This window comes from Mycteria americana, chromosome 1 (assembly GCF_035582795.1).
Source record: "Mycteria americana isolate JAX WOST 10 ecotype Jacksonville Zoo and Gardens chromosome 1, USCA_MyAme_1.0, whole genome shotgun sequence".
In the NCBI taxonomy this organism is placed as follows: domain Eukaryota; kingdom Metazoa; phylum Chordata; class Aves; order Ciconiiformes; family Ciconiidae; genus Mycteria; species Mycteria americana.
This window is the reverse complement of record NC_134365.1, coordinates 123999921-124024092: the sequence shown is the minus strand read 5'-3', so window position 1 is coordinate 124024092 and position 24172 is coordinate 123999921. Positions and strand designations below refer to the sequence as shown.

At 44.9% G+C, this 24172-nt stretch overlaps 1 protein-coding gene across 3 annotated transcripts; it reads right to left on the bottom strand.

Moving 5' to 3' along the window:
* Positions 1 to 134: 134 nt before the first annotated feature.
* On the bottom strand, positions 135 to 22899 carry UBASH3A (ubiquitin associated and SH3 domain containing A). 3 transcript variants are annotated; one of them, XM_075491869.1, is made up of 14 exons: positions 22768 to 22899; positions 19315 to 19368; positions 17488 to 17674; positions 14963 to 15161; positions 14074 to 14243; positions 12953 to 13161; positions 11966 to 12092; positions 9884 to 9992; positions 8349 to 8471; positions 7452 to 7544; positions 6195 to 6339; positions 2636 to 2742; positions 2006 to 2112; positions 135 to 1097 (listed from the first exon to the last, which is right to left on the bottom strand). In XM_075491869.1, exons 1-14 carry the CDS (start codon positions 22878 to 22880, stop codon positions 960 to 962), a joined length of 1881 nt encoding a protein of 626 aa, XP_075347984.1. In that variant the 5' UTR covers positions 22881 to 22899; the 3' UTR covers positions 135 to 959. The 3 variants fall into 3 exon arrangements, with proteins under 3 accessions (XP_075347984.1, XP_075347985.1, XP_075347986.1); XM_075491870.1 differs by having other exon boundaries at positions 2630 to 2742; positions 9884 to 9983; XM_075491871.1 differs by lacking the exons at positions 2006 to 2112; positions 2636 to 2742 and having other exon boundaries at positions 9884 to 9983.
* Between the last annotated feature and the right edge of the window lie 1273 nt (positions 22900 to 24172).

The window sequence follows — 24172 nt, the reverse complement described above, 5'->3', positions numbered from 1 at the left end:
TAACTAGAAAGAAAAATTAGAACGGAAAACAGACTGTGGAAAGACATGTTCCTGTTTGTGCATAAAATTTTAGGCCTTAATTAAACAAATCACGAAGAGAAGAGCTACAGAGACCTTTTGGGTGACCCATCTGGTAGGTGTGTCACCATTTATACAGTTTGGCACAGAACAGCACAAAGCAAAGCTGTTGTCCTGTGAGTGCCATCTCAGGAAGTGTTCAGCAGTTAGAGTTGCTCACGTCACAGTTTTGTCACCAGTACAGTAACGCAGGGCGTCTTTCTTTGTCCCAGCAACAGTAAAGCAATTAGTTCAGTTCTTCTTCAAAAAGGAGTCATTTACTCCCTTTTGCAATATGGAACACGTCGGGAATCGCTGAATGGGGAGCTGTTGTGATAGAAAATGGATCCCCTTTGTAGAAGAGGTAAATAAGTAGTCAGTGTGGTATTTGCTCTTGCGGAACTGACGGAGTGAACAGGAAACCCAGTGGCTTTAGGTAGAGCTGCTCTCCTCTTTGGATAGGAGATGACTTTTTTTCAGTCCAGTTTCTCTGCTTGTGTGAAAATATCCAAGTGCATGAAAAAAAGCAATTCTTACTGGATGTATTTTGGTCTTGGAAAATGCAACATTGTCTACTTTAGTGCCTTTAGCAGTGGAATTTATAATCAGGTAGTTCCGTATTTATTAAACGTTGGTACTCTCAGAAAAGGTTAAAAGGTACGTTCTTCACCACCAGAAGAGTTATTTCTCACTTGCGCGCCGGTTCCTAGGTTCCTTCTTCTCAGCCACTGAAATAAAAACAAAATTCGGGCACCAAACTCAGAAGTGTTTTTCTGTGCTTTGACAACTCAGAGAGGGTATTTCCCACCCTCTGTAAGTCTTCTGGATGAATCACTGGACTGTGCTGAACCATAACCTGCCTTTGGCTCATTTTTGACAACTGCAAAGGCAGAGCTGGCCTTCTAATCTTCCACGATACCATTTCTCCAGTTAAATGCTGCATTTGCTCCATGAGTTAATGTCTTCACTGGTGGGTTGACCATCTGCCATTTGTTCTCCTCTTTCAGCTCTTCACAGAAACACATGCCCAGTGAAGGGATCTAGGAAAGAAGTTACCAGCAGAGTTACTAGCAGGGTCATTGCTTTGGCATGGAAGAGGGGGCTTTGCCACAGAAGAGAGCAGACCCTGAGACTGTTCTGGGAGGAGAGACCACGACATTTTGCCACTTCTGAAATGAACTAAAAACAGACTGGAGGCCTGTGGGGTGAAAGCTGAACTTGTGTCATCACCCCACATTCATACTTGGATTTGATGATCAAAATATATTCACTCCGTCTTAGGCATCAACAGTGGTAGTAAAAATATATCTAAAGACTGAATTCTCTGGTTGGTCATACCAAGGCAGATGGTAGAGAAATCTGGGGTGAAGAATTCTGCCACTGGTGATAATACACAAATAAAGAAAAAAAAAAACCTTGGCAAGCAAGTCTCAAGCACAGGCCCTACTTGTGAAGCTGGCAAGAAAACCCTTTTTCACTTCATTCTGTAGCTAAGCACCAAAGTTGTGAACTTACAGTGACTCGAAAAACACACAGCTTCTTAAAGAGTGACTCACTGAATGTAGCCACAGGTTACACTCACAACACCATGGGGACGAGAGGGAAGACTCTTAGCCCTGTTTCTAAAGGAAGGAGGCTAGCTCTGGATGGAGAGGTTTCCAAATGTGCCTCTTGTCTGTAGGTGTTACCTGGCATTGACTTTCCAGGGGAGTTGGATGAAAATCTCCAAAGACTTAGCTGCTAGGCACATACTGTTCACCAGGAGAAAATCCTTCTCTTGACCTCCAGTGCTTTGCTAAAACTACAAGAGATTCCCTTTGTAATGAGAAAGCTAATGTCATTGGTATTGGCATGCAGTTACACGCATGTCTCACTGCGTAAGCAGGCTCCCTATTAAAAGTATAATAAAATAAATATAAAGCTTCCTGCTGAAAAAAAATCTTCTTACCTTTCGTACCACCTGGGCAAAGTCGCTGCTGTCTCTGGCAGGAAGCCCTATCAGAGGTCGGGTGAAAGATGCCAAGGAAGAGCCATGGCCCACAATGAGGATGACACCTGATATACCAGAGAAAGCAAAGCAAAGTAGTAAGGGGAGCTGGGCACTGTCAGGTTACCCTGACATCAGCAGATGGGTATGAGGGTCTTTTGCGGCTGTTCATCTTTGCAGGCCTCTTTGATAATGTGGCAGGGTGTATTGTGCTGGTCAGAAAAAGTCTGGTGTGTTGTAGGCATGCCAGCTAGTGAGAGAAAGCATTTGCTAGGAAAAGAGGAAAACAAAGCTTTCCAGCAAAGTATATTATCTTATGCTGAGCTACATGCCTATGTAGAAAGACCAAGCAAAGAGTATGCTCTTGCAATTTAGTACTCTACTGTCTTCCGTTTATTTTTGCTTTTTCATTTCTATCCCATAAATTGCATGTATTTTGATTTAGTGTAGCCCAGGACAAGGACTGAGAGTCTACCTTAAGCTCTGTGCAATACCAACAACTCATGTTAAATGTGCTTCTGTTGGCAAATCTCTGTCTGTTCCTGTTACTGAAAGTGGCTGACAGAATATACAAAGATCTGAAACCTTTACCTTTGCTGGGGCAGGCAGTGATGATCTGTTTTATAACCGCAGAGCTTCTGCTTACATATACTTCATAACTTTCTGATGGCACCAGAGAAGAGAGTGGGAAGTTACCCCTGGCAATAAAATCATAAGTATATGTTAATCTAGATGAATATGGGGACACTGTTAACATTACTGAATGACTACACCAGAGAAAAGGCACTTGGTTAAAAGGATATAGGTTTATCTACTGACTTGGCTGACATACTGCTACCTCAGCTTGCACGGAGCATTAGCTTCCCCCACAGTAATTTCTATTAAATCTTACGGCTAAATCTCATAGCTCATAAAGCACCAGATGCAGAGAAAAACATGCTTTAATAAAACTTGTAGTTTGCAGTGGAGATTATTTAAAGTAGGATTCAAGCCTAAGAAAAGCTTGTGCTTTGAGCAATTCTGTCGGCTAGGACCACTGCCCGGGTATGGACTGCAGACTTGCAGAGCAGCCCAGCTCTAGTGATCCTGACTGAGTTCAAACCGAGGTGAGACACTGATGATGTGAATGCTTTCACGATTTGGCACCTCAGTGTTAGTCTCCTTAATAAACAAAGCAAAACAAAATCAACAACAAACAAGGCATATCTGCATTAGCTGAACAAATGGATAGTAAAGACTTTCACTCCTAAAGTTAAAAAAAAATGTTTCCAAGGGCATTAATCACAATACATCACGCCTAAATATCTGAACACTTCTATTTTTTGTCTATTTTTCATGTCATCCTCTTAATCTGTCTTCTCCGGGGAGGCATTCACCGCTACAGCTGGCAAATATTGTTAGCCATGTGTTGTGATACAATACAGGGTGTTAACTTTTTTCTACAAACAACTGCCACCCCCATCCCGATTTGATTGTCTCCTTATTCAGTGAATAGGCAGGAGTAAGATGAGATGAATATATTGTAGTAAGGTATGGTATCACAGTGTACTCTCACAGATGACACCTCTGTACATTACGCCAGCACAAACTGCAGAAGTAGAAAATACGTAGTAAAACCATGTGAAAAGCTCATGCTGGTTTGTTAAGCATAGCTAATATTAACTCTGGCTAGGTTGGAGAAGTCTAGATTGGGGTACTCAAAACTAGTCTGCCTTTTGGCAGAGCTGCAATTTTTTTTTAATGTGTTGTCTTCTTGGCACCTCAGTCCCTTCAGTATTGACCCTGTTATTTACTAGTCGTCCTGCAGCAGAACTGAGCATCCCCAGCACTGGCCCAAGTGGTTTCCAGGCTAAATGGCAGCAGGAGTGCTCAGCCCAGGCTAGGGTCTCGGTGGGAGTTGCTGTGTCCAGCTGTGAGTGCTACAGTGCAAATGAGATGAGGACCAAAAGGGGAAAATCCAGAGGGGAGCAGTGAACAGGGGTCCAGAAAGCACAGCCTCCAAGGGAGGGTGGGAAGAGTTCGGCTTGGAGGAAAAGGCTGAAGAAGAACATGATAATAATCTGCAAAAGGCTGTTGTGAAGATGAAAGGAAGGGTCTGTCCTCCATGCAAAAGGTGAAGAGGAAAGAAATAAGTGGCTTACACTGTGACTGGCAGTCTTTAACAGCAGGAACGGCAAAGGCAGAGTTTATCCTGCTTTGGGACAGGGAGCGTCTACCACCCCTCTGCTTCTGTGAGGGCGTGAGAGGAGAGAGAGGCAGAGTTAACCTCACCCAACCTTAGCTGCCTACAACTCAAGTGTCTGGCTAGGTCAATGGAGACAAGTAAGCCCCTGCAGAGGGCAATTCATGCTATCTTAAGTGTCTGACATAGGCTATCTGAGACGGAAAATCACTGTCTTGGGAGTCCCCTTCTTTCCACCGACAAGAAGGCTGCTAGCTAACCATCACAGCCTAGGCACCCAACTCTTAGATGTCTGCAACCGGGTGCAGTGATCCTCAAGGTGATTTCATCTCAGCACACAACACATGGGTAGCAAACGTTTCAGCACCACTTGCGTTGCCTCTTAGTGGCACTGGAAACAGGAGAATTTGGGTTAGGTCCACTGCTGACAGGGAACAATCAGAGACTTAACCTAGTTGAAGGTTGTCATTTGCAGTGGGTGAATATGGTAAAATCAGCCCCTGGGACCCGAGGATTTTGAACCCTGCATGCGATGGGAAGAAACTGGTGGCATATGTGCAAGTTTATAGCTCATCCATCCTATTTTTGCCTGGACCTGCGTGAGCTGTGAGGGGTCTGAACCCTGTAGTTAGCACTGCTTCTGAGCTTCCCCTCCGAACTTCCCACTGCTCTGCATTTGCACCCTTTTCTATGTGAAAGTTTTGAGGCAAGTGATTTTTTATCAAAAAAACTAGGGAAAACAGCTTGTTGGTGGTAAAACACACCAGAAAGCACTATGATCCAAGAAAATGAAGAATTTTATTCCTTCATGCAATTTCAAATGAAGACAGTTGCTTGGCTGTAAGAAATGCATTAAGACATGAGAAGCTTCCTTTCCCCCTTTCTCGTATATGTGGGAAACCCCAGAGACACTCACTTTTATTAGCTGAGTAATTTCCTGGATCTGGCTGTGCACTGTGAACCCAGAGCTGCCTGGTTTGTGAGCAAGATGAGGAGCTAGATTGAATTGGAGGCTTATCATTTCCTGCCCTGCTGTGGTTTGCAAGCACTCAGAAAAGGCATCACCCCCCCCCCAAGCTGCGAGCGCCCCAAAAAGTCCTTGCTGAGCACAGTGCTAATTTTTGAGCCACTCAAAACAAAACAACCCCTCTCCCCGACCAAATGTGGCGCAAACATCAATTATAGTGAAACGCTGTTATCCTGCCTGCCTCCAAAACCAGAAGGACAGCTGGCTCATGCTGGGCTCACCTCTCTCTCCCCAGACCCTACGTGGCTCTGCCCTGGGGCGCGTGGGGGTGGTCCCCTGCTTTCCCTTCCTCTTGTAGCTATTGCTTCATATACAAACCAGCGACGTTTCAGGCGTGGAGCTGTGCTCCCTGCCACCTCCCAGCCTGGGCTCGTCCTCTGCCGTGGGGCAGACCTCTTGCTGCTGCCCTGCAGACCCTAAACAAGGGGCTTACTAACCTTTTCTAAAGTCACATTTCTTTGTCGCTGAAAACCAGCATGTTATTTACCTGAGAGGTTATTCTTCACATTTCTGAAGTGTGCTTCACATAGCCAAAGGTAAAACCAAAAATCCTGGTACCTGACATTAATGCCTATAATGCAGCTATCCTTGTGCATGACAAACCATGGGCCTGAGCTGGTGGATCTGAAGGCAACACCAAAGCAGGGCTGGTCCCATACACAAGTATCAGCTGTTTGGGCATGTGCGGGTGCACCCACGTGCCACGTGCACGCATATTCCCAAGCTTGTGTGTGTGTCTCCATGTCAGAGCAGCAAAGTAAGTTTTGGCACAAGAGAGCCGGCAGCATATCATGTTTTGGGAACGGATCATGCCGACTTGAATTTCATCAGAATCACCCATTTTTTGCAGTTTTCATAATGGCTTAGGACAAATAAAAAGATGAAGAGATACCTCAGAGAAAAAAAAATATGGCTTTAACAGCTAGATAGGGAGCAATTACCTGTAACTTGTGTCTATTTTGTAAGAGGCCTCTGCCAGTTCTGTCAAAGTCATGAAGTTAGGAATTACTCTGCTTGCTTCCCACTTGGTCCATTCAAACAGTCCTGGTTCCACCCTGATTTTGACTTTTTGATCTAATTTAAGCCCTGCAAGAACAAGAAATATTTATTAAGAAGTGAAAGGTACACTCAAAGTGTTACATTCGTGCTGTACATTCTACCTTGTTTGCTGTAATGTTTTCATTACTGAAAAAGAATTACTTATTGTTGAACAAAAGAAGATCATATTGATTAAATGAAGCCAACGTTATATTCTTGTCTGACTAATGTTAAGGCACTACAAATTCTTACATTATTGTTATTATTTCTGGAGCTCTCTTGTGATGATCTGCAACGTACAGGAGAGAATAGAAGAAAAGACCTCAGTAATGTTGCAATCTGAATAAACTTTAGACGGAAAATGTTTTTACCATTTTTATACAGCATTTTGCTCAGTGGTCCTTGGTGGGGCAATAAATTGTCCTACAGTGTTAGAAATGGAATTGTCTTGTCAAAAGACACATTATTTTGTTGGTTATTCTCACGAGAGGTTACTGAATGGCACTAGTTCCCAGAAGAAATGCACTCCCCTCGTAATTCGGTAAACACGGTAACACGGTAAACACGGTAAACCGTAAACACGGTAATGAACTGTGAACTTCTGGCAGACCTGTTGGAGGGGACAGGAGAGGAAAAAAGAACAGAGGGAGAGGGAGAGGGACAAGGAGGGGGAGAGGGACAAGGAAAGAGGTTCTGCGATATGAAGGAATTCAAATAGTTTGGCTTGCAAAATGAAATGCTTTCAGGAGAAAGCTGTCTTCCTGATTCACATGCATATCCTTCAGACCACTGGAAACATTTGCTTTTCGGCTCAGAATATTTTCTGGAAGAGGTGGCAGTGGTGATTTGATAAGCAGCTACTAATGTTGAATTCAACCTCATGTGAAACACCTCTGTTCCATATAACATTAGATTCCATTTTAACTAGCGAGGACTAGAATTAATGGGATAGTACTCTCCAGACCATACACACGGCAGCAGGTTTATTACTGCTTGTATTACCAGCTAGACAAAACTACATTGTCTTTCCTGCTTAAATATACCAGCAAATAACCACAAAGTCGTACATCTTCTTAATTCCGCATCTCAGAGACTTCACAGAAGCTTGAGGAAGACATTTTCACCGTGGCAAAAGCACCTGGCTGGTTTTGCTGCCTTACCCTGCAGTACGTGTTGAGCTGTCTGTACGCAGCGGAGCGCGGGCGACGAGTACACGTAGTTGACTGTCACCTGCTGGTCCAGCAGAGCTTCCCCTGGATGGGAACAGCAAAGCGAGTTGCTCTTTTACAAATCATGACAGATAAGAAACTACTACAAAATACGTTCTGCAAAAAACAGCTTGGAGCTTTTCAGTTTCATTGACATGGGATATATTGACAGTCCCTTTCTATTCGTTTTCTCACACTATCAGCTGACTGAGCTCACAAAAAGCTCATTCTGGTGGCAACAGCGAGTTTAGAATGAGTGTTGGAAAGATAATTACAGAAGATGCACTCCAAATCTGCACAGAGCAGTTAGGCATTTGGCTGTCTCCATGTATCTGAATCATCAGAGACAGGCATTTGCACCAGACTCGCATTGTCACAGTCAGGCGCGCTTGCTCAGGGAGCAGAACCAACTTCATCTGGTAAGCGAATTGAGTCAGACTGGCTCATACCACCCAGCCGTCGGGTACCTGTGATGAGGTGACCGCACTCTGCTGACCACGAAGCTGCTTCCTCTGACCAGCCCCTTCACTCCTCGCTGCCCGTTCAGTGACAACCGCGTAAGACATTAGTCCCTTGCAGACAAGCAGCAGGGCACAGGTAGTGTTGCAGCTTCTTTCTTTTAACTTTCTTTGCCAGGAACTGGCAGAATGGGTCTCAAAGATGAGCAACCAGCCCCACTCTCTATTTTACTATTTAACAAGATCTTGCAGTGGTTGCCCATAGAGAAGTGTTACCACAATGAGTGTTGCCAGCAAGTTTTTCTACTGCAAAGCCAGTATGAGCTTTTCCAGATGATGAAAGCCCGCTTCCCAAACCCTTACATTTGCAGTAGGATATTATCCAGCTTACCTATAAGCCTTGACTGGAAAATACCACAGCAAGATAAAGGAGGATCGTATTCAAAATGCTTCACGCTGTCTTTCCGCTTTGGCAGGGTGGAAGGGAAGTTCAGATCTGGTCTGTAGTATTTTCCTGAAACGAGGTGGGACATTTTGCTGCCACACAAGGGAGGCAGCAGCTGAACGCACAGGTGGCATTTTGTTGTATTCAGTGAATTTCTTCTGGATGGTTGGATGGCCGGTTCTGAAAACTCAGCCCAAAGTGACGCCTCGACTGGCAAATGAAACAGGTCGAGGCCTGATCTCTGGCCACAAAGGCAAGTGATGAAGCGGGGCATCTGCCCAAGGAGCCAGTCTCTCTTCCCTCCGCCTCAAACACCCACGCTGTCTCTCCGCTGGGGAGCACGGTCTGTGCCCTCCCCAAACTTCGCCTGGAAACCATGTGGGCGAGGGGGAGCTGCCATCAGCTGAGGCCACGCCAAGGAGACAGCTAATAACTAAGCAGTTTGGGGGACCATGGGGCAGCGCCTGAACTCAGATGCCTACAGGATTATTTTAGTACGACAGACATAGTCAGTGCCTCACTGATGAAAAAAAACTGGTGACTGCTGTTACTTTAGAGATCACATTTTAAGGTCACAACACTGGCTTGGGAAATCACCTGTCCTAACAAAATAGCACCTCTTCTGCAAGCTCTGAAGAGCAAATGGGGGGAGGAGAGATAGGACAGGAAATCGTGAGATTTTGGCTTTGTGGGGCTTAAGTGAAACAAAAATCCTCTCCCTATGGATATTCTTCTACCATCGCCACAATGACAAAAAGCAACATTTCCACTGAAGAAAAATGAAACCAATGAATTGATTATGCAGCCAGAAGGTACCACTCTCATTATCTAGTGTGAATTTCGCACACATAATACAGGAGATCTTCAGCATAACAAAGGCAACTTTCGGCATAAAGTTCTCCCTTCTGAACTCCCACCTTCTTCTTCCCCTCCTTCCTCCTGACACGTATTTCCCTGTTCTGGGTCAGTTTTCTTCACCTCAAAACATACTTTTTTTGAGAGAGAGGGCCAAGAAATTCAACTTTTAATTTAGGTAAGTGCTGACATCTCGTTTCCACCACGGTTTGCTCTTCCTCTTATTCCCCAGGTTTGACTAGTGACGTACTGTGACTCTGATCAACAGACCACAACTCTGACTCAAGCGCGGAAAGGTGGTGCGGTCTGACCACCACCACCTTGTGTAACGAGCGGCAGAGATCTTGTGTGTCGTACATCCGTCAGTGAGACGCCCATCTCTCAGTATCACAGGAGCTTTACTTGTTCCGCAGAGTTTATCCAACATAAACATGAAGGACTTTAGGACATTATGAAATACTGGTTGCGTGCAGGTCAAAGCAGTGCTGTACCCGATTTGCAATGTTACTCACTCTTTTGTGTCAGTGTTTACGTTTACACGTAGGAGACCGAATCTCTTGTACCCATTACTGGGGTTAATTGGTTTTGGTTGTGATTTGCTAAGGTCCTTCCATTATCTTACTCACCATCTGCAGTCAAGCACTGTTGAAGCCAAGATTTGCCAAAGACCTCATCAACTCTTTCCCCGTGGCGCATCACCAGCACACCCCTTCGCAGGGTGGGGTTCTGAGGCAGCTGTGTAAAAAGGGTTTTTCATTATGATGTTATATATAACCTGCATGAAAAGTGTGGATTCCTGGATGCTGCCTGATGGAGGAAGGAACAGCAGACCTGCCCTGGGAGGTTTATAACAAGCACAGAGGGAGAGAAAGGAGCTGCTATAATAGATGCCTATCTTTAGGACAATAGTAAGCCTGACTGGCTCTCCACTGAAGGCAAATGAAAGAGATCCCTGACCCTCATGGGCTACAGATTAGGTTTTAACTCTGTGTTTACACTAGTGAAAGGCAGTGCTGATAACAGAGCTTTTAATTCCAGTATGGGAAAGAATTATAATTTTAATATCTATCATATGGTTGGTATAAACAAAAGAGAGAAACTAGCTAAGATTTAAGTGGTAATGCTCTTTTCTGCACCAGGACTAACACCAAGCTCGTCCTTCTTTTCCTAATAAAAAGACTACTTTTACACTTTTCATAACTGTGTGGCCAAGACAACAATGAACCCAGATCTCCTCTGAGGCCACGTTTTTACTCAGACTGCATGGAATTACAAATAAGTTCCAAGTAGTTTGGGGTTAGTATACAATGCACGCTAAATACAGATGAGAAGATAAGGAGGAACAGGTCAAAGGCTTTACAACTTTTTTCAACAGTAACCCATCGCAGTGTTACTGCTGCAGCACTGAGGTTAGCGATGTGTATCTTCAGCAGCAGAGAGGGGAATTCTTAAGAAGTGGTATGAGATTTATATTCATGTACTCTGCTAAACACTATTGCATTTCTGCCATGAGACACGAGTGAACCGCCACAAGATCAGAGTTTAAACCTAAGGTTTTGTGGTCTCGCTCTTCTGCTTAGGAGGAACCCAGAGGCTGGGGAAACTCCTAGAGTGGAGATGTGTATATCTGCAAAATGTGTTCTTCAGGCCAAGCGGTGGCACTACCACAGATCAGAGCTAGATAAGAGAGGCCAAGAGCAATCAAGAGCTGGTGGAAGGACACGTGACTCTTGCAGAATTCTCTGTCTTACAGTCTTACACATAGTGTCCTGAGAGGCCCCAGGATGGAAGTTCCCTCAAGGTGCCCTCAAGTTTCTCTGATGTTAACACAAATGAACCTAGGGTTATCCCCCAGCACAGCGAGAAGAGAGGTCATGGGGCCAGCAAGCCCAAAGGGGTTTCTGCAGCATCTCAGTGTGCCGGAAAGGACTGCCTTGGCATCCCTGACAGCCAGAGCCAATAAGGCAGTGCAGGTGCAAATGTGCTGTAGGTAAAAAACCAGAGTCCTTATTTGTTTTGCTCTTCCTACCAGAAGACCAGCGGAAAACCTGGGAAAAAAATGATACATGTTGATTTTGAAACTGGGACAAAAATGTAATCCCATCAGTGCTGGTAACCTTTCCAGCTAGCTATTCTCTTGCTGCAGTTCTATGCAGTTATTTGCATTAGCTGTGTATCTAAAAATACAAAAGAAGATGAAATATTTAAATGTGCTAAGACCTGGGACCACGTAAACCACCAAGATGACATCTATAGAATCTGGACATAAAAGTAAAAATGAACAATGAGCCTAATTCTGCTCGAGTTACTCTGCTATGAACCCATATGAAAGTCAGGGGAAGTTGTGCCTGCGTCTCACTTGTCAGACTTGTCGCCATACCTCTGCACAGCTTGCCCAGTAAGTCTGCACAGAGAAACCTGAGCAGAGAACTCATGTGTTGTGCTGTTATGACAGGAATGAAAAGAGTTTTATGAAAGAAGGCAAGAGTAATATACATCATATACTTTACAAAATATTTATGACATTATACCATACGGTATGAGCATATGAGTGAATGTGTGTATATACACATGTATGTGCATTACAACATAACATGAAAATGTGAGGGAGAAAAAGGAAGATACTGTTAAATTTACTAAATGCTTTTAATTAGTAGTATATCTGCACAAGCATGTGGCAAAGATAAGAAATGGAAAAAAACAATTACCTGAAGAGAAAGTACATTGGTTACGCTCCTTGCCATACTAGGATTATGGACTTCTCCATTCAGCTTTACATTAGGTTCATTTTCAGTTTGGGAGAAGAATTTTGAAGCTGTTACAAAAACATATTCCCTGTAGAAAAAGCAGAAGCAACACATACTCACAAACATATGGGCGCGCACACAAATAGAAGGGATTTTTAAGTCATGATTTTGTCTACAGACACGTGTAAGTCAAGATGCACATTGCATTCAATATTTTTTGGACACCTGCAATCCACTTCACTTTGTTCTTGATTTAGAGTCTGCCCAGTAAAAATGAGGCTAAAATAATACAAACTGATGGCATATATTGGGTGTAACCCTGCTAAAGTGTGATCTTCAAACAGGAAATACTACCTAGTTGCCTCCTCTCTGTCTCTGAGGACTCAGCAAGAAGTGCACCTACACCTCCCTGCTTAGAAAAATCAGCTCTAATCTACAGGCAGCATCAGCCGCGCTGTCAGCTGCAGAGCAAAGTGCAGGAAGCCAACAGATGCCTGCTGATACAGGTTAAATCAACAAGACGAGGGTGGGTTCAAGGTGGTGGAGTAACCTTTGCGTGGTTTCATTTCAAGTTAACTTTGCAAGCTCTTGAAATGAGAAAAAAGAAGAAAGAAGAAAGCAGTGAGCCAGGCTGAAGGCTCAGCCTGCCTGGCAGAACGTGTTCTTTTAAAGTTCATTAGGATGTTCAGGTTGTTCAAGAGCAAACGGGGTCATCCCTTGAGCAGCTGAACTAATGAACTCTGCGTGACTGTGGGTGTGTGTCCTATGTCTTTTCTTCCACAAGTCTCAGCATCCCACCCAGACCCCCAGGACCCCTCTCTCCTCTGCCCACGCCGCCTCCAGCTCCCACCTGGCAGCCCGCAGCTCACGGTGAGGAGGAACGCTGCCTCGGCTCCCCAGCAGGAAAAGCGGCTGGTGTAAAGCAACACCCACGAAACCCCAACTTACCTGTGCTTAACCCACGTGTCTGACTCGTTGGCCCTCTCAGTGTAGTTTTCGGGAAGAAAACCCCTGCAGCCGGTCCGATGCGAGGTCCCGATCACCCAGCCTTCGCTCACGTCAGACTGCTGCGTCGGGTCCACGTAGATGAAGTCCCCAGTGTTGATCATGAGTTCGTCGATGTTCTGGGGCTTGTACTGGAAAAGAGCCCTCAGCGTCTGGGGGGAACAGGCACCAGGGTCAGGCTGCTGCACGTGCCGCAGCGGTTCAGGGGATGCTTGCTCAGCTCTCTACTGGACACAGCGACTGGTACTATTTTCCACTCTGCAACGTGCTCTTTAATGGCACTTCGGCGGAGAAAAAGGAAGACACTACCTCATTTGCAGTATGTATAAAAACAGACACTTGGTTTTCATAAAAATACTTTTCCTGTAACTTTTTCCTGTAACAGGAAAAAAAACTTTTTCCTGTAACTAGTACACACTTATTTGAAAGCAAACATAGCAAAAGCGTTATCAGCTAATTTTGTGATTACTTGCAGCTCTCCTGTGTGTGACCAAACTCGAATACAAGACTTGTGACAAAATGATATACTGATCTGACTAAAAAATGTTGATCATTCCATAATTTAAGTTTGGAAATGAGAACTGGAAAAATGTTGACTGGTTTTAACTAAGAGTCTGTTAAGCAGAAAATCATCAGCGAGAACTGTGCCCTGCTCACTGATGTTTAATCTGTGCAGTTTTCATCATGGCTGGAACAACCAAGGAAACTAATTTTTCTGAAAGGAATTTTACTGCAAGGCTGTGATCTGACAAATCCCAGCAAATATTCAAGGATCATAATTTCCTGTCTCTTTTGTTTTCTCATGTCACGGTATGATTAGGTTTTTCTGCTGGAGTTTGGAATTAGACCTCGCTGACATGCAGGTCAAGCAGCCTACCATAAAGGTATCTTCTACTGATTCATGAGTACATTTTTTCAACACAAAGAGGTATTTGAAACAACCATGCTTTTTGAAACACTGTACTGTGCATGCACTGATTTTCTTCATGAAAAAGAAGGCAAGATGACTGTAGCAAAGAGTCTGACTGTGGGCTCAGGAAATTAAAGAAATCTGATGACAGTACCTGGTAATGCACAAAACGCATGTCCCGTGAGTAGAGAGCAGCTACCCACTGGCAGGCCTCCCCTGGGTTAATGCATTTGGCCAATTGTTCCAGAGTCTTCTGATGGTGAGGGTAAAACTTGTGAGCCAAGGTAAGGTGGAGCTGCTTTAGGCAGGGCTTCACATGGCAATCTAGGAATGAAACAATCATGTCACAACATAGAAATGAAGGTCATTTAAAGCTCTTCTTCTTGTTTTATCCTACATGCTTTGCATGATGCAGGAAATATCATAGCAATTAGTAGTAGAGTAGATCATAGTTTTGCTGATTAATGGTTTTACAGAATGTCATGGTTTTAATCATGCCAAAATAATTCACAAATCTGGACTGGATTTGCTCCCTGGCTTCAGCTGGGAGAAAAAAATGAACAGGACTTGAATTCCTCTTCCAGTCTGAGATGTAGTGAACTCCTTTCTCCCAGACGAAGCTATACCGGGGCTGTGTCCCTTCAGTCTCCACAGGTAATGCAGTTTCCCTTGGATGTCACTGGAGTGGGGATTAGGACCTATTTCTCAGGGATGCAGTCAGGCCATCAGGCTGGGCCATAGCACCATGGGGATGGAGGTCTGGGAGTAGGGAATATTATATCCCTGCCCATCTTGGATATCCTGCTTGATGTCCTATCAAGTTACACAGCCAACCATTTCAGCTTCTAGACAAAAGCACTGTGTCTTCAAAGTCTAAAGCATGCTCCTCTAGCCACGTTGGTTTCAAATCTGTAGGAGGAAAGGGTGCTTGCTGGCAGTAAAACATCAGCTAAGCTCCCCAGGAGACACAGGAGATGTTTTCAGTGCCATGCCTAAGCATCTATGCTACGACCCACCCATTTTCCCTCAGATGTTGGTCCTACCGGCCAGGGCTGAAGCCTCTGATGAGAACGCCAGAGCAAAGTCTCTGAGGATATTTGAATGGCTGTCACCAATGAAGAAGCCAAGGTAGCTGGTGGATGAATGTAGTGATAGGGAAATGGATGGCGGAAAGCACTGTGAAAAGCTGTCACCGACTCGCTTTAAGGTGTCATACAATAATTCCACTTTCTGGTCTTCACACTGAAAGAAAACAGAGGAGGAGCAGGCTTTACCCACCAGCTCAACAGCCACTATCATAGCCTGTCTTATACAGTAGTACCAGAAAACAGTGCGGGCCTTAGATTTCCTGAGAAAGACACACCTAGGAACTTGCCTGAAATTCCTGGTATTAAAATCAGTAATACTGGGCAGTTTGATCAGCACAGTATGCTGGTGCTGTAATAGGAGATGGAGCCCTCTACCAGGAGGTGTATCTAGCCCGGGTAGGAAAGAGCCAAAAGATTTTACTGTCTGACAGGTGTGCAGAAACCTGCCTGAAATGAGGCAGGGATCATGATTTCCCTCTTCAATTCTAAGTAAGAATTTTTGTTATTGTTACTCTACAGTCCTTAGCAGAATTTGCTCCTGCTAAACCTTCAAGATCTCAGATGCCGAGCAACATACCTAGCAAAATTCATAAGGCATCTTTGTCATTATGATCCTTAATGCTCTAATCACAGCAAATTAAAGGATTGTACAGAGCCATGCTTCCACAAAAAAGTGGCAATTAAGCAATTGAGGAAGTGAAGAGACAAAGACGGAATTTGTGCCGTCAAGCCAAAGACAGGAACATTAATGATGCTCCATTTCTGCTCTGCTTTATTCTCCTCCTGTTCTCCTAAAGGCTAAACGGAGTGCTATTTGCTCCATTTAGCCTTTACACTGGGTCAAGCTGCTGAAGGGGAAGACCAGAAGAGAAGAAAGGAGCTCCTCCTGCTTACACCGTCTTTCTCTCTCGAGCATTTCTCAGGCCACAGGGAGGAGGGATGCCCCAAGGGGCTCCAGGCAGACTGGGCTGTGGGGGGACAGGGGCGGGTGGGATCCTGCACCAGGGCAGGTGCCATGCAGCAGCCTCCTCTGGGGCCAACAAGTCCGGGAGCTGCAAAAGACGTGGGGAGTGAGGAAACAGGAGAGGGACGGGTCGGGAGAAGGAGGTGGGAGCCAGGTCAGTGAGTCTCCCTTTCTGCCTGTGGGGCACCCAGGTCAGCTCTTGCTGACGGCCAAGGAGCAGAGAACAGCAACGGAGGGTGCGTTTATCCCTAGAAATATGCTACCTGAAACGGGGCTGAGATGCGTGAGGCGAGGGTTGCAATTGAGTTGTCTCTTCCAGGGGCAGGCCTTTAAACTTGACACCTTTCAAGAGCATAGCATTCGCTATTAATTTTTTTCTGTATAATTGTGATTAATGGCCACAGGGTACCGTTCAGTATTGTGCAACAAAATACTCTTATTTTCACTGTCTATACTTTCCTCTGTCTATACTTAGGCATGGTTTAGCACAAAAGTATGATTAACAGAATAATTTTTGTCCAGCTGCTCTAGCTCAGGTCTGTTTCAGCACATCTCAGCTGCAGCTGATGTTCATGTGCTGCACCATCAACATGTGAAAACTGGATTTCAGGTGGCTCCAGAGTTTTTCCAGACCAGTGACTCTTTGCTGGTCTTTGCTGATACTGGCACATTCACCTATTCAGCAGAAGCAGCTCTGCTGGGAAATTCTCTAGAGGGTTACCCAGCATTCAGAAGGCCACCTAGGAGGACAGTAGCATCTCTAGAACTAGAAAACAGCCCACCAGGAGTCCAGCTCAGGAGCCTAACTCCCATGTTAAATTATTGACAAAGTGACTCAATTGCACTGCCGGACTCCAGTCTGGCTCCCCTTGCTCCTTCCGTCCCTGTGCATTCTGCTTCTCTCTTTCACAACTTCTAAGCTTCAACAGAAAGGGTAAAGACTGGGACGTGCCACCATAGCAATGACCTTCTGGCTGGGGCTCTCTGGGGAAGGCAGGGGTTTCCCTGAGATTCCATAGGCATAATACCAAAGTTGTCCACATCCTGTGATAATGCTGTCACTGCTGCACAGGTGGCTGAAGGCAGCCACTGGTGCCCTGGCCAGGAAGGTTTAACATCCTAGATTGATGCAGCAATGGGCACGGTCTCTGAAGCCTGCCGATAGCTGCATGTGGGGAGCAGTGCTTCCTGTTGGCAGGTCCATGTGCAGCCTCAACTGCATAGGGTTGCTGTAGATGGATGCTAGACACGTGTCACTCAGCTACCCCAAAGCATCCCACTGGCCCCTGCATCCAATTTTTAGGTATGCCGAGGCCTAAGGAGGGTAGCTAGAGTGGTGGGAAGAAAGCCCCCATTGCCTGTGCAGGGGCTGAACACTCAAATGTTAAGCAAGCACGCCTGGACCTGGGTCATGTCAGTTTGATCACCAAGGAGAAGTTCTGGTGTAAGACAATGGCAGGTGGCCCAGTTTCACCAGTAGTCGATATTTGACCCTTGCACGTCTTTTATGCCTTACCGTGAAGAAATCGCAGAGAGTGATGTGTGGAAAAACCTCATGGGCTCTGTTTTTCCCGCACTGGCGCTTGCTTTCCTTCCAAAACTCTTGCAGGTGATTATGTAAACGGCCGGTGGGACACAAGTAAAGAGCATACTCCTGAGGGATTGGGTCATCCAAAGAGGGATCATTGCAGTGGGAGTGCAACCTGAAATCAAGAGCATATCACAGAGAGTAAGCGTGTGCACCGCTTACTCTTGTTTCCTGTGGTTCAAGGCATCCATAGTAGAGACTAGAAAAAGGAAATACAAGGTTGTTATTTTCTTACAAAGAAAAGCTAAAATAAAAGCTCCTTATACATTTTCTCTCTGAAGTACTAACTAGTGGAGAATGGGGGTTTTTTCTGCTTATTTTTTGTGTACTTTACATTTTATTATGTGCCTTCACTTCTTTCAACGTTTGAAAATGAAAGACAACAGAAAAGATCTTTTTAGAGTTTTTTGGGTTATTTTTCCCCCTTTTTCATGACTGGAAACAGAGGACTGTAGGAGGAAAAAGAAGCAATGGGTAGAAAATGTTGAAGAATGACAAAATGAAAACTAACTTAAGATTAAAAAAAAAATCCTAAAAAAGAACTAGCCTTTTTATTCAGCCCTAATAAAAGCAAACAAGACAAATCAGAAAATGCACAAGCAAAGATCAGAAACTCGTATCCCATGTGATGATATCCTTCACCTTCTTCTTCACATGCTGTATGTTTGGCTTCGCAGCTGTTGGATTGAGAGTGATCGTTAGGAAGCGTGGTAGCATCCCTGACAAAAAATTATTTGGGAAGAACATGCCATTCTCAAATGTCTTCTCTGTCTTTTCACAAAAAAAAAAAAAAAGAAAAAGCAATCAAACCAAGGAAAAAAAAAAAAAAGCACAACAAAACCCCAGAAGAAAGTGCAAGGAAAGACTGGATTGAATTTGAAAGTGGATTAAAGCCAAAAAAAATCAATTATCAGCATATGAATAACATATGAATACTCCATGAGAGTCTTGGTACAGAGGAAAAAACTTTGTAGGGATCAAGACTAAAAAGTGATTTTGACTCTAATGATACCTCCCTCTGACCATCAGCCTTTGAGCTTGCTTTATAACGAGCCTTTCCCAAGGGAAGAAGACGGGCTGTTTTCCTCCAGCCATTGCCATTTAACCCCACGTTATTACTGCACGCGTTTGTAACTGCACCTATGGGTTTACAGATATTTTCCCTGTTTCCTTCCTCCTTTACTTTGGGACGGAGAGTCCAGGTTCCCCCTGGGGCCCGGTGCCCGTTGCCCACGGCGCACGCCCCGGGGTGTGAGCGCTGTGCCGAGGCGGGGAGGACATTTACCCTGCGGGTGCCTCCGGGCACCTTCCCGGATGTGCCCCGGCGTGTGCCCGCGATCCTGGCTCAGAGCCCGGGAATGCTTTGCAGAGGCAGTGAGCAGACCTCGGCGGCCATGGCCTCAAATAAGCAGGAGGCTTAAAACTGAGGAGAAGTGTCTGCCCAGAGCAGCTGGTCCCATGAATTGACTAACGCCGCTGTGGTAAAAGTAGCTGCTTCTGCCCAAGACCGCCCTTTCCTCCCCAGCTTTTTTGATTTACCCTGGACCTTCTGCAAATAACCTCCCTTCCCAGAATAAATACAAATACAATTATTTATTTCTCTGCGTGAACTAAAATGAAAAAAAAAAAAAAAAGAATTAAGATGCAGGTTTTTATGGCAGCTAGCTTCAAATTCAGTGACAGAATCAGCACATGAACAAGGATTTTTATCCAGGTTTAATGCAAAAGCACTCCTTAGAAATCACAGGTACTTACCATTTTGCAGCGTCTTCTATTGTCTTTTGTCCAGTAGCAGCCAAGGCTTTTTGCCTAGAAAAAACCAAAATGGATTCACCAGGATAACAGAAAGAAAACTCCTAGAAAGTAACGAATGGACATGCTGTGGTCACCAAGTCTATTTTCCAGCACAGACAGGACCTTTAACAACTAGGTTATTCCTGGCAAATATTGATGTTCTTGAAGCCCTCTAGATAGTTTTTTCCGCTGCAAATCTTTAATTCCTTGAAGACTGGTAACCTGTCCTCCCCACAGGATGTCCTCCTTTGTGTTCTGGAGGTGTTTCCTTAGCAGCCCTACTGACTATATGGATTTCCTTAGGGTTGGGTAAACCATCCTTCCACGCACTGTAAGAGCAGGGTTTGCTCAGTTCATAGGATAATGATCTGGTTCAAGATGCCAGGCCCAAGCCCATACATATAAACAAAGCAAAACATGCTTATATTGGGGTTTGAAAATCTGGATTGAGGATCTCCCATAGGCCAGCAGAGAGCCAGATCTAAGCCACCAATTCAGTCCAAGATGAGGGACAATATCTCATGTTTCTCTCCGTTAATGCAATTGTCATTCTCCAGGATCGGATTTGATTCACATTTCCTTTTCTCACTAGAGCTTTCAAAATGCCAGCTATGTTCTTCACATGAACAAGTCCTTGTGACTAAATGCTAGGTGATGGGTGAAGGATTCCAGTGTTTAAGTAGCACCTGCACCCATGAACCCCATTTCCAGCCCTGTAACCCACCTACAAACTTCTCAGAAGAGTCATGAAGGGGAAGTAGAGAGAGTGGACTGGTGGAAAACCCTCTAAATTACTTGGTATCTGCTCATCTCTTTCCTCCTCGCTTGAGGCCATGCTTTCTGGCCACTGGGTCCTGAGGGCATTGATTCATTTAGTCTCCTCACATTTTTATCCTCCATCCATCCCTGTGACACCTGAGCACGCACCAGCAGTGCAATGAGCGCATTAAGCAGCAGGACTCAGGTTGGTCCCTGGTGCTTCCTCCTAGCCTTCTGTCTTCTCTCTAGTGCAAAAACTACACATGGGCTTGTTAAAAATGTTTCAGTGTACTTATGTGTATGTGCAACCATGCCTGCCTCTTTAGTGGGGGCTCAACATGGATGAGGGCTGACGTGAGTCTTTCCACTCAAGCTTACCTTCTACCTTTCTTCTCTGTAAAGTAAATCAACTACCATGGCCAAATCAATGCAAACCCATGAGCTAGCTGGTCTATAACTAGCCTCTGTCCTCTGTGACTCAATACTGCACATTTTCTTTCCATGCCTCTGCTGGCTCCCCCTTCTCCGTCACATCAAACCCAAACAACCTGTGTTTTTGTCGTTCTCCCCGTGCAGCCCTTCCTGCCGTATCCTGTTGAAATGTCAGTGCCTGCCTCTGCTTGGCCAATGATGCCAGACTTTGTCAACCACTTGTTACACCTCAAAGCGAGTGTTTTACTGCTCCATGCCATGCTGCTCCTCCCACTCGGAAAGAAGCTCTGTGCAAACAGCCCTGAAGCCAAATGGAGCTTGACTTCAGCTTTTCTTTACCATAGGGCCTGCAAAATCATAAATGTAATAAGACAAACAAGACCTGAGACCATGGACTGTCATGATGCTCAGTACTATCTCCTTGCTTCCCTTGTGCTCCTCTCTGTGCCTGTTCCCACCTTTCATCTCATCACATATGTTGGCCGTAAGATGCTTTCCAGCAGGGTTTGTAGAGCCCTTAGTGTCAGGAAAGCATTAGGCTGTGACTAGACACCCTATGCTTCCAAGATGAGTAGTGAAGATTGAAAGATAATGCATAGAATAAATTCTGTATACACCAATTTCTCTCAGATAGAGAACAGGAATAAACCATTGAAAATCTGTATGAAAAGTAGTGTCTTTACAGTGAGAATAAACTGGCTCTTCCCTAAAGCAGAAACTGCTGACACAGTTCGGTTCTGTGTAAGCACCAGGGGAGGTCCATTTTGTTGATCTGATGCTAGGCTTGATCCTCACATATTTGGGTTTTGTTCTTTGGGAAAACGTTGCTTTGGCATGCTGGTTCTACATCATGAAAGATTTTGTAATATTTCCACCCAGCATCATTTTTCTCAGGCCAGGACATCTCAAAAGAAGAGGTAAAATGTTTTACAAAAATGCAATCAAAATTTTGAAGATCTTAAAGTCAATAAAAGCAAATAAATTAAAAAATAAAGTGCTTTTGGACATTTTTCATTTTATGTCGATTTGCATAGTACTTCTGCCACTGATTCTTGATTTTGACCTGGGAAGCACAAAACCGTCTCAGTAACAGCAGAAAGTGTTTCGAAGGGGATTTGAAGAACATCACATACAGGACAAAAAATTTGAAAACTAGCCATTACTTTGGGGTGACCAAACTTATAGTATTACGAGAGAAATGATGAGCCAGAGTTTCAGCTGCACAAATAAAATTCCGCCGTGCATAACTGGGAACAAGGGACCTACAGTTTCCTTGTAAGCTGTGCCTATCGTGTCTAAAGTTGATCTGCTAAACACAGCTGTTCCTAAAAAAGCAACACAGCACTTACGAATGGAGCCTTTTCCACTTGCTTAATTTTCAGTCAAAAGGGAGAGATACTGCTCTCCTTTCTAAAATATTTTTAGGAGGGGTTCTTTGACATTTAATTAAAAAGATATATTTTTTGAACAGTTTCAACCGAAGTGTCCATACTTGCCCTTCGGAAGTTGGAAAATCCTCCCCAAAACTTCCCTGTCCACCAGAGCGATGTTTGGGGGAGGAGTGACCACCACGTTCCTTTTTTGACTTGGTTAGCTGCCACCAGTTAATCTCTCATCCACTGGGGCTGCCAAGAAGAGTGCCTTATTCTTTACTACTACATTTTCCAGGTAGGACGTGCTTTTGGAACAAGATCCTGATTCAGGACAGGAAGAAAAATTGACAGACTTATGTGCCATCTTGTTAAGGAAAGCTTACTCTTTGTTTTAAAACAGTTTCCATTAACAAAATCAAGCAGATCTTTGCCAGGCTTGGAAAAAACTTTGGATAGAAGTTACGTCCACATTTAACTCCCTTATAATAACCGTGATAAGCAGAAAAAAAGAAAGAGGATATATCCCAAAAGCAAACTACGGACATCAACTTCTTAACTCATTGTGAAGCCTCTCAACTGAAGACATGGAAGGGCATATGCCTTCAGATATACACAGTATTTATAAAAATGGATACAGAGCAGGTTGTTTTTCCAATGTGAGCAATACACACTGCTCTACGAGAAATTAAAAGCAAGACAGGTCTGATCCCTGTGTAGGGACATCACTCGCAGGAAGCAGCACGCTCTCGTGATGAAAAAGCAAGCTGCCTGCTGTCAGGATCTTATGAGAAATACCTCTTATATCTTAAATACCTTTTACTGTGCAAAGGCAGCCGAACACATTACTCACGCGATATGAGCCGGGAATCCTTTGGCGAGGAGAGACTCGAGGAGTACAGAGGTGCTTTTGCTCCTGTGCTTGTTGGACACCTTTGCGTACAGCTGTGTCTCAGCCACCGCCATCTCCTCCAACCTTCCCCCGACCGTGTGCTGAGTGCTGACAGAAATTGCGAGGTGGGAGGAGGGTGGGAGGGAGGAAGAAAATGAGAGAGCAAGAAAGAGTCAGCTAAAATAAAAAAAACCTCAAACCTCTTGTGATCTTTTCTGACAAAAGCTGACATCCTGTTTTCGTAGCATCTGCATCTCTGAATTTTTGTTTTAGGGTGGCTAAAAAAGCAAAAGCTATCTGCAGGCTTTTCCCATCTGCCCCGGAAGAACAAGACTAGTAGTCCAAAGGTAAACACCACAGTCAGGGTGGACTTGCTGAAGGGTCTGAGGTGGCATCTTTTAGCCTTTCATTTTAAGTTGTCTTCTGAAAGCCAAGAAATCCACCTGAGCTGCTACTGCAGCGTTGGGGAGGCGAGCGGGGATGTCCTGCAGCATGTAAGAAGTTAGTCTGTAGGCCAAATTCTTTCCTTTTGGGCTCGATTTTCATGTCCTCCCATCCCTATTGTACATGGCTCCTGCTTTGGTCTTCTCAGCCAAAGGCGATGAGCTGGCCAACTGAGCAAGGTCAAACCCAATGCCCCATCTAGACATCATGCCCTGAGGCTGGGCTTGGAGCAGCTCAGGGTGGCAGCAGGGAGAAGCCTGTCCTTTCCGGTGGTCCCAGTCCCACTATGGGAGCCTTTGCAGAGCTGTGCTGGCTGGTCCCCAGGGTTTCCAGCATGGCCAGAGCAGGTGAAATGGTTGGAGAAAATTTTCTCTGGCCTGGGCTGTCCTCACTGAAGGTACCACCAATCCCTGGGGAGGACAGGACATCTCACTCCGTGGACTGAAAGGGTCACCTGAGCTGCTGGTCTCCTGAAATAAGCCCTCACTTTCTCCCCCTTGGCTGAAGTTCCCCTTGGGGCACCAGGCCAGTTTGGGCTGCTTCTCCAACCATTTGTCTCTGAAGCCCGGTTGGGAGAGCATCAGAGCAACTCAAGAAGTGCAGCTTTCTTTACACATCCTTGTCAGCTTGCTTTCTTTTTTTTTTTTTAATTTTTCCTACGTCCCCTGTGTTTTCCATTTGCAGGGAAGGCTGCTGAAAGAGTGGCATAAGACATGATGAAGAACTCTTGATGTCATGGCCTAGATGTGAACAGTTAACAGGATCGTGATGTGGCGTGCTCTTCTTTGGAACTGCCACTTTCCATCATGCACAGCAAAGGGACTGAGCAGCTTCCCTCATTGCAGCCATGTTCCAGGGACATGGGTTTTGTCATGGAAAACCTTCCTTTCTTCCCTGGCCTCTCAGAAGCCTTGTTCCACTT

Coding starts and splice junctions, on each gene's coding strand:
- UBASH3A (XM_075491869.1), bottom strand. CDS start 22,880: ATGGCGGTGGCTGAGACACAGCTGTACGCAAAGGTGTCCAACAAGCAC. Junction 17,675..19,314: donor ATAGAAGACGCTGCAAAATG/GTAAGTACCTGT, acceptor TCTTGATTTCAG/GTTGCACTCCCACTGCAATG. Junction 15,162..17,487: donor CTCTCTGCGATTTCTTCACG/GTAAGGCATAAA, acceptor GTTTTCTTTCAG/TGTGAAGACCAGAAAGTGGA.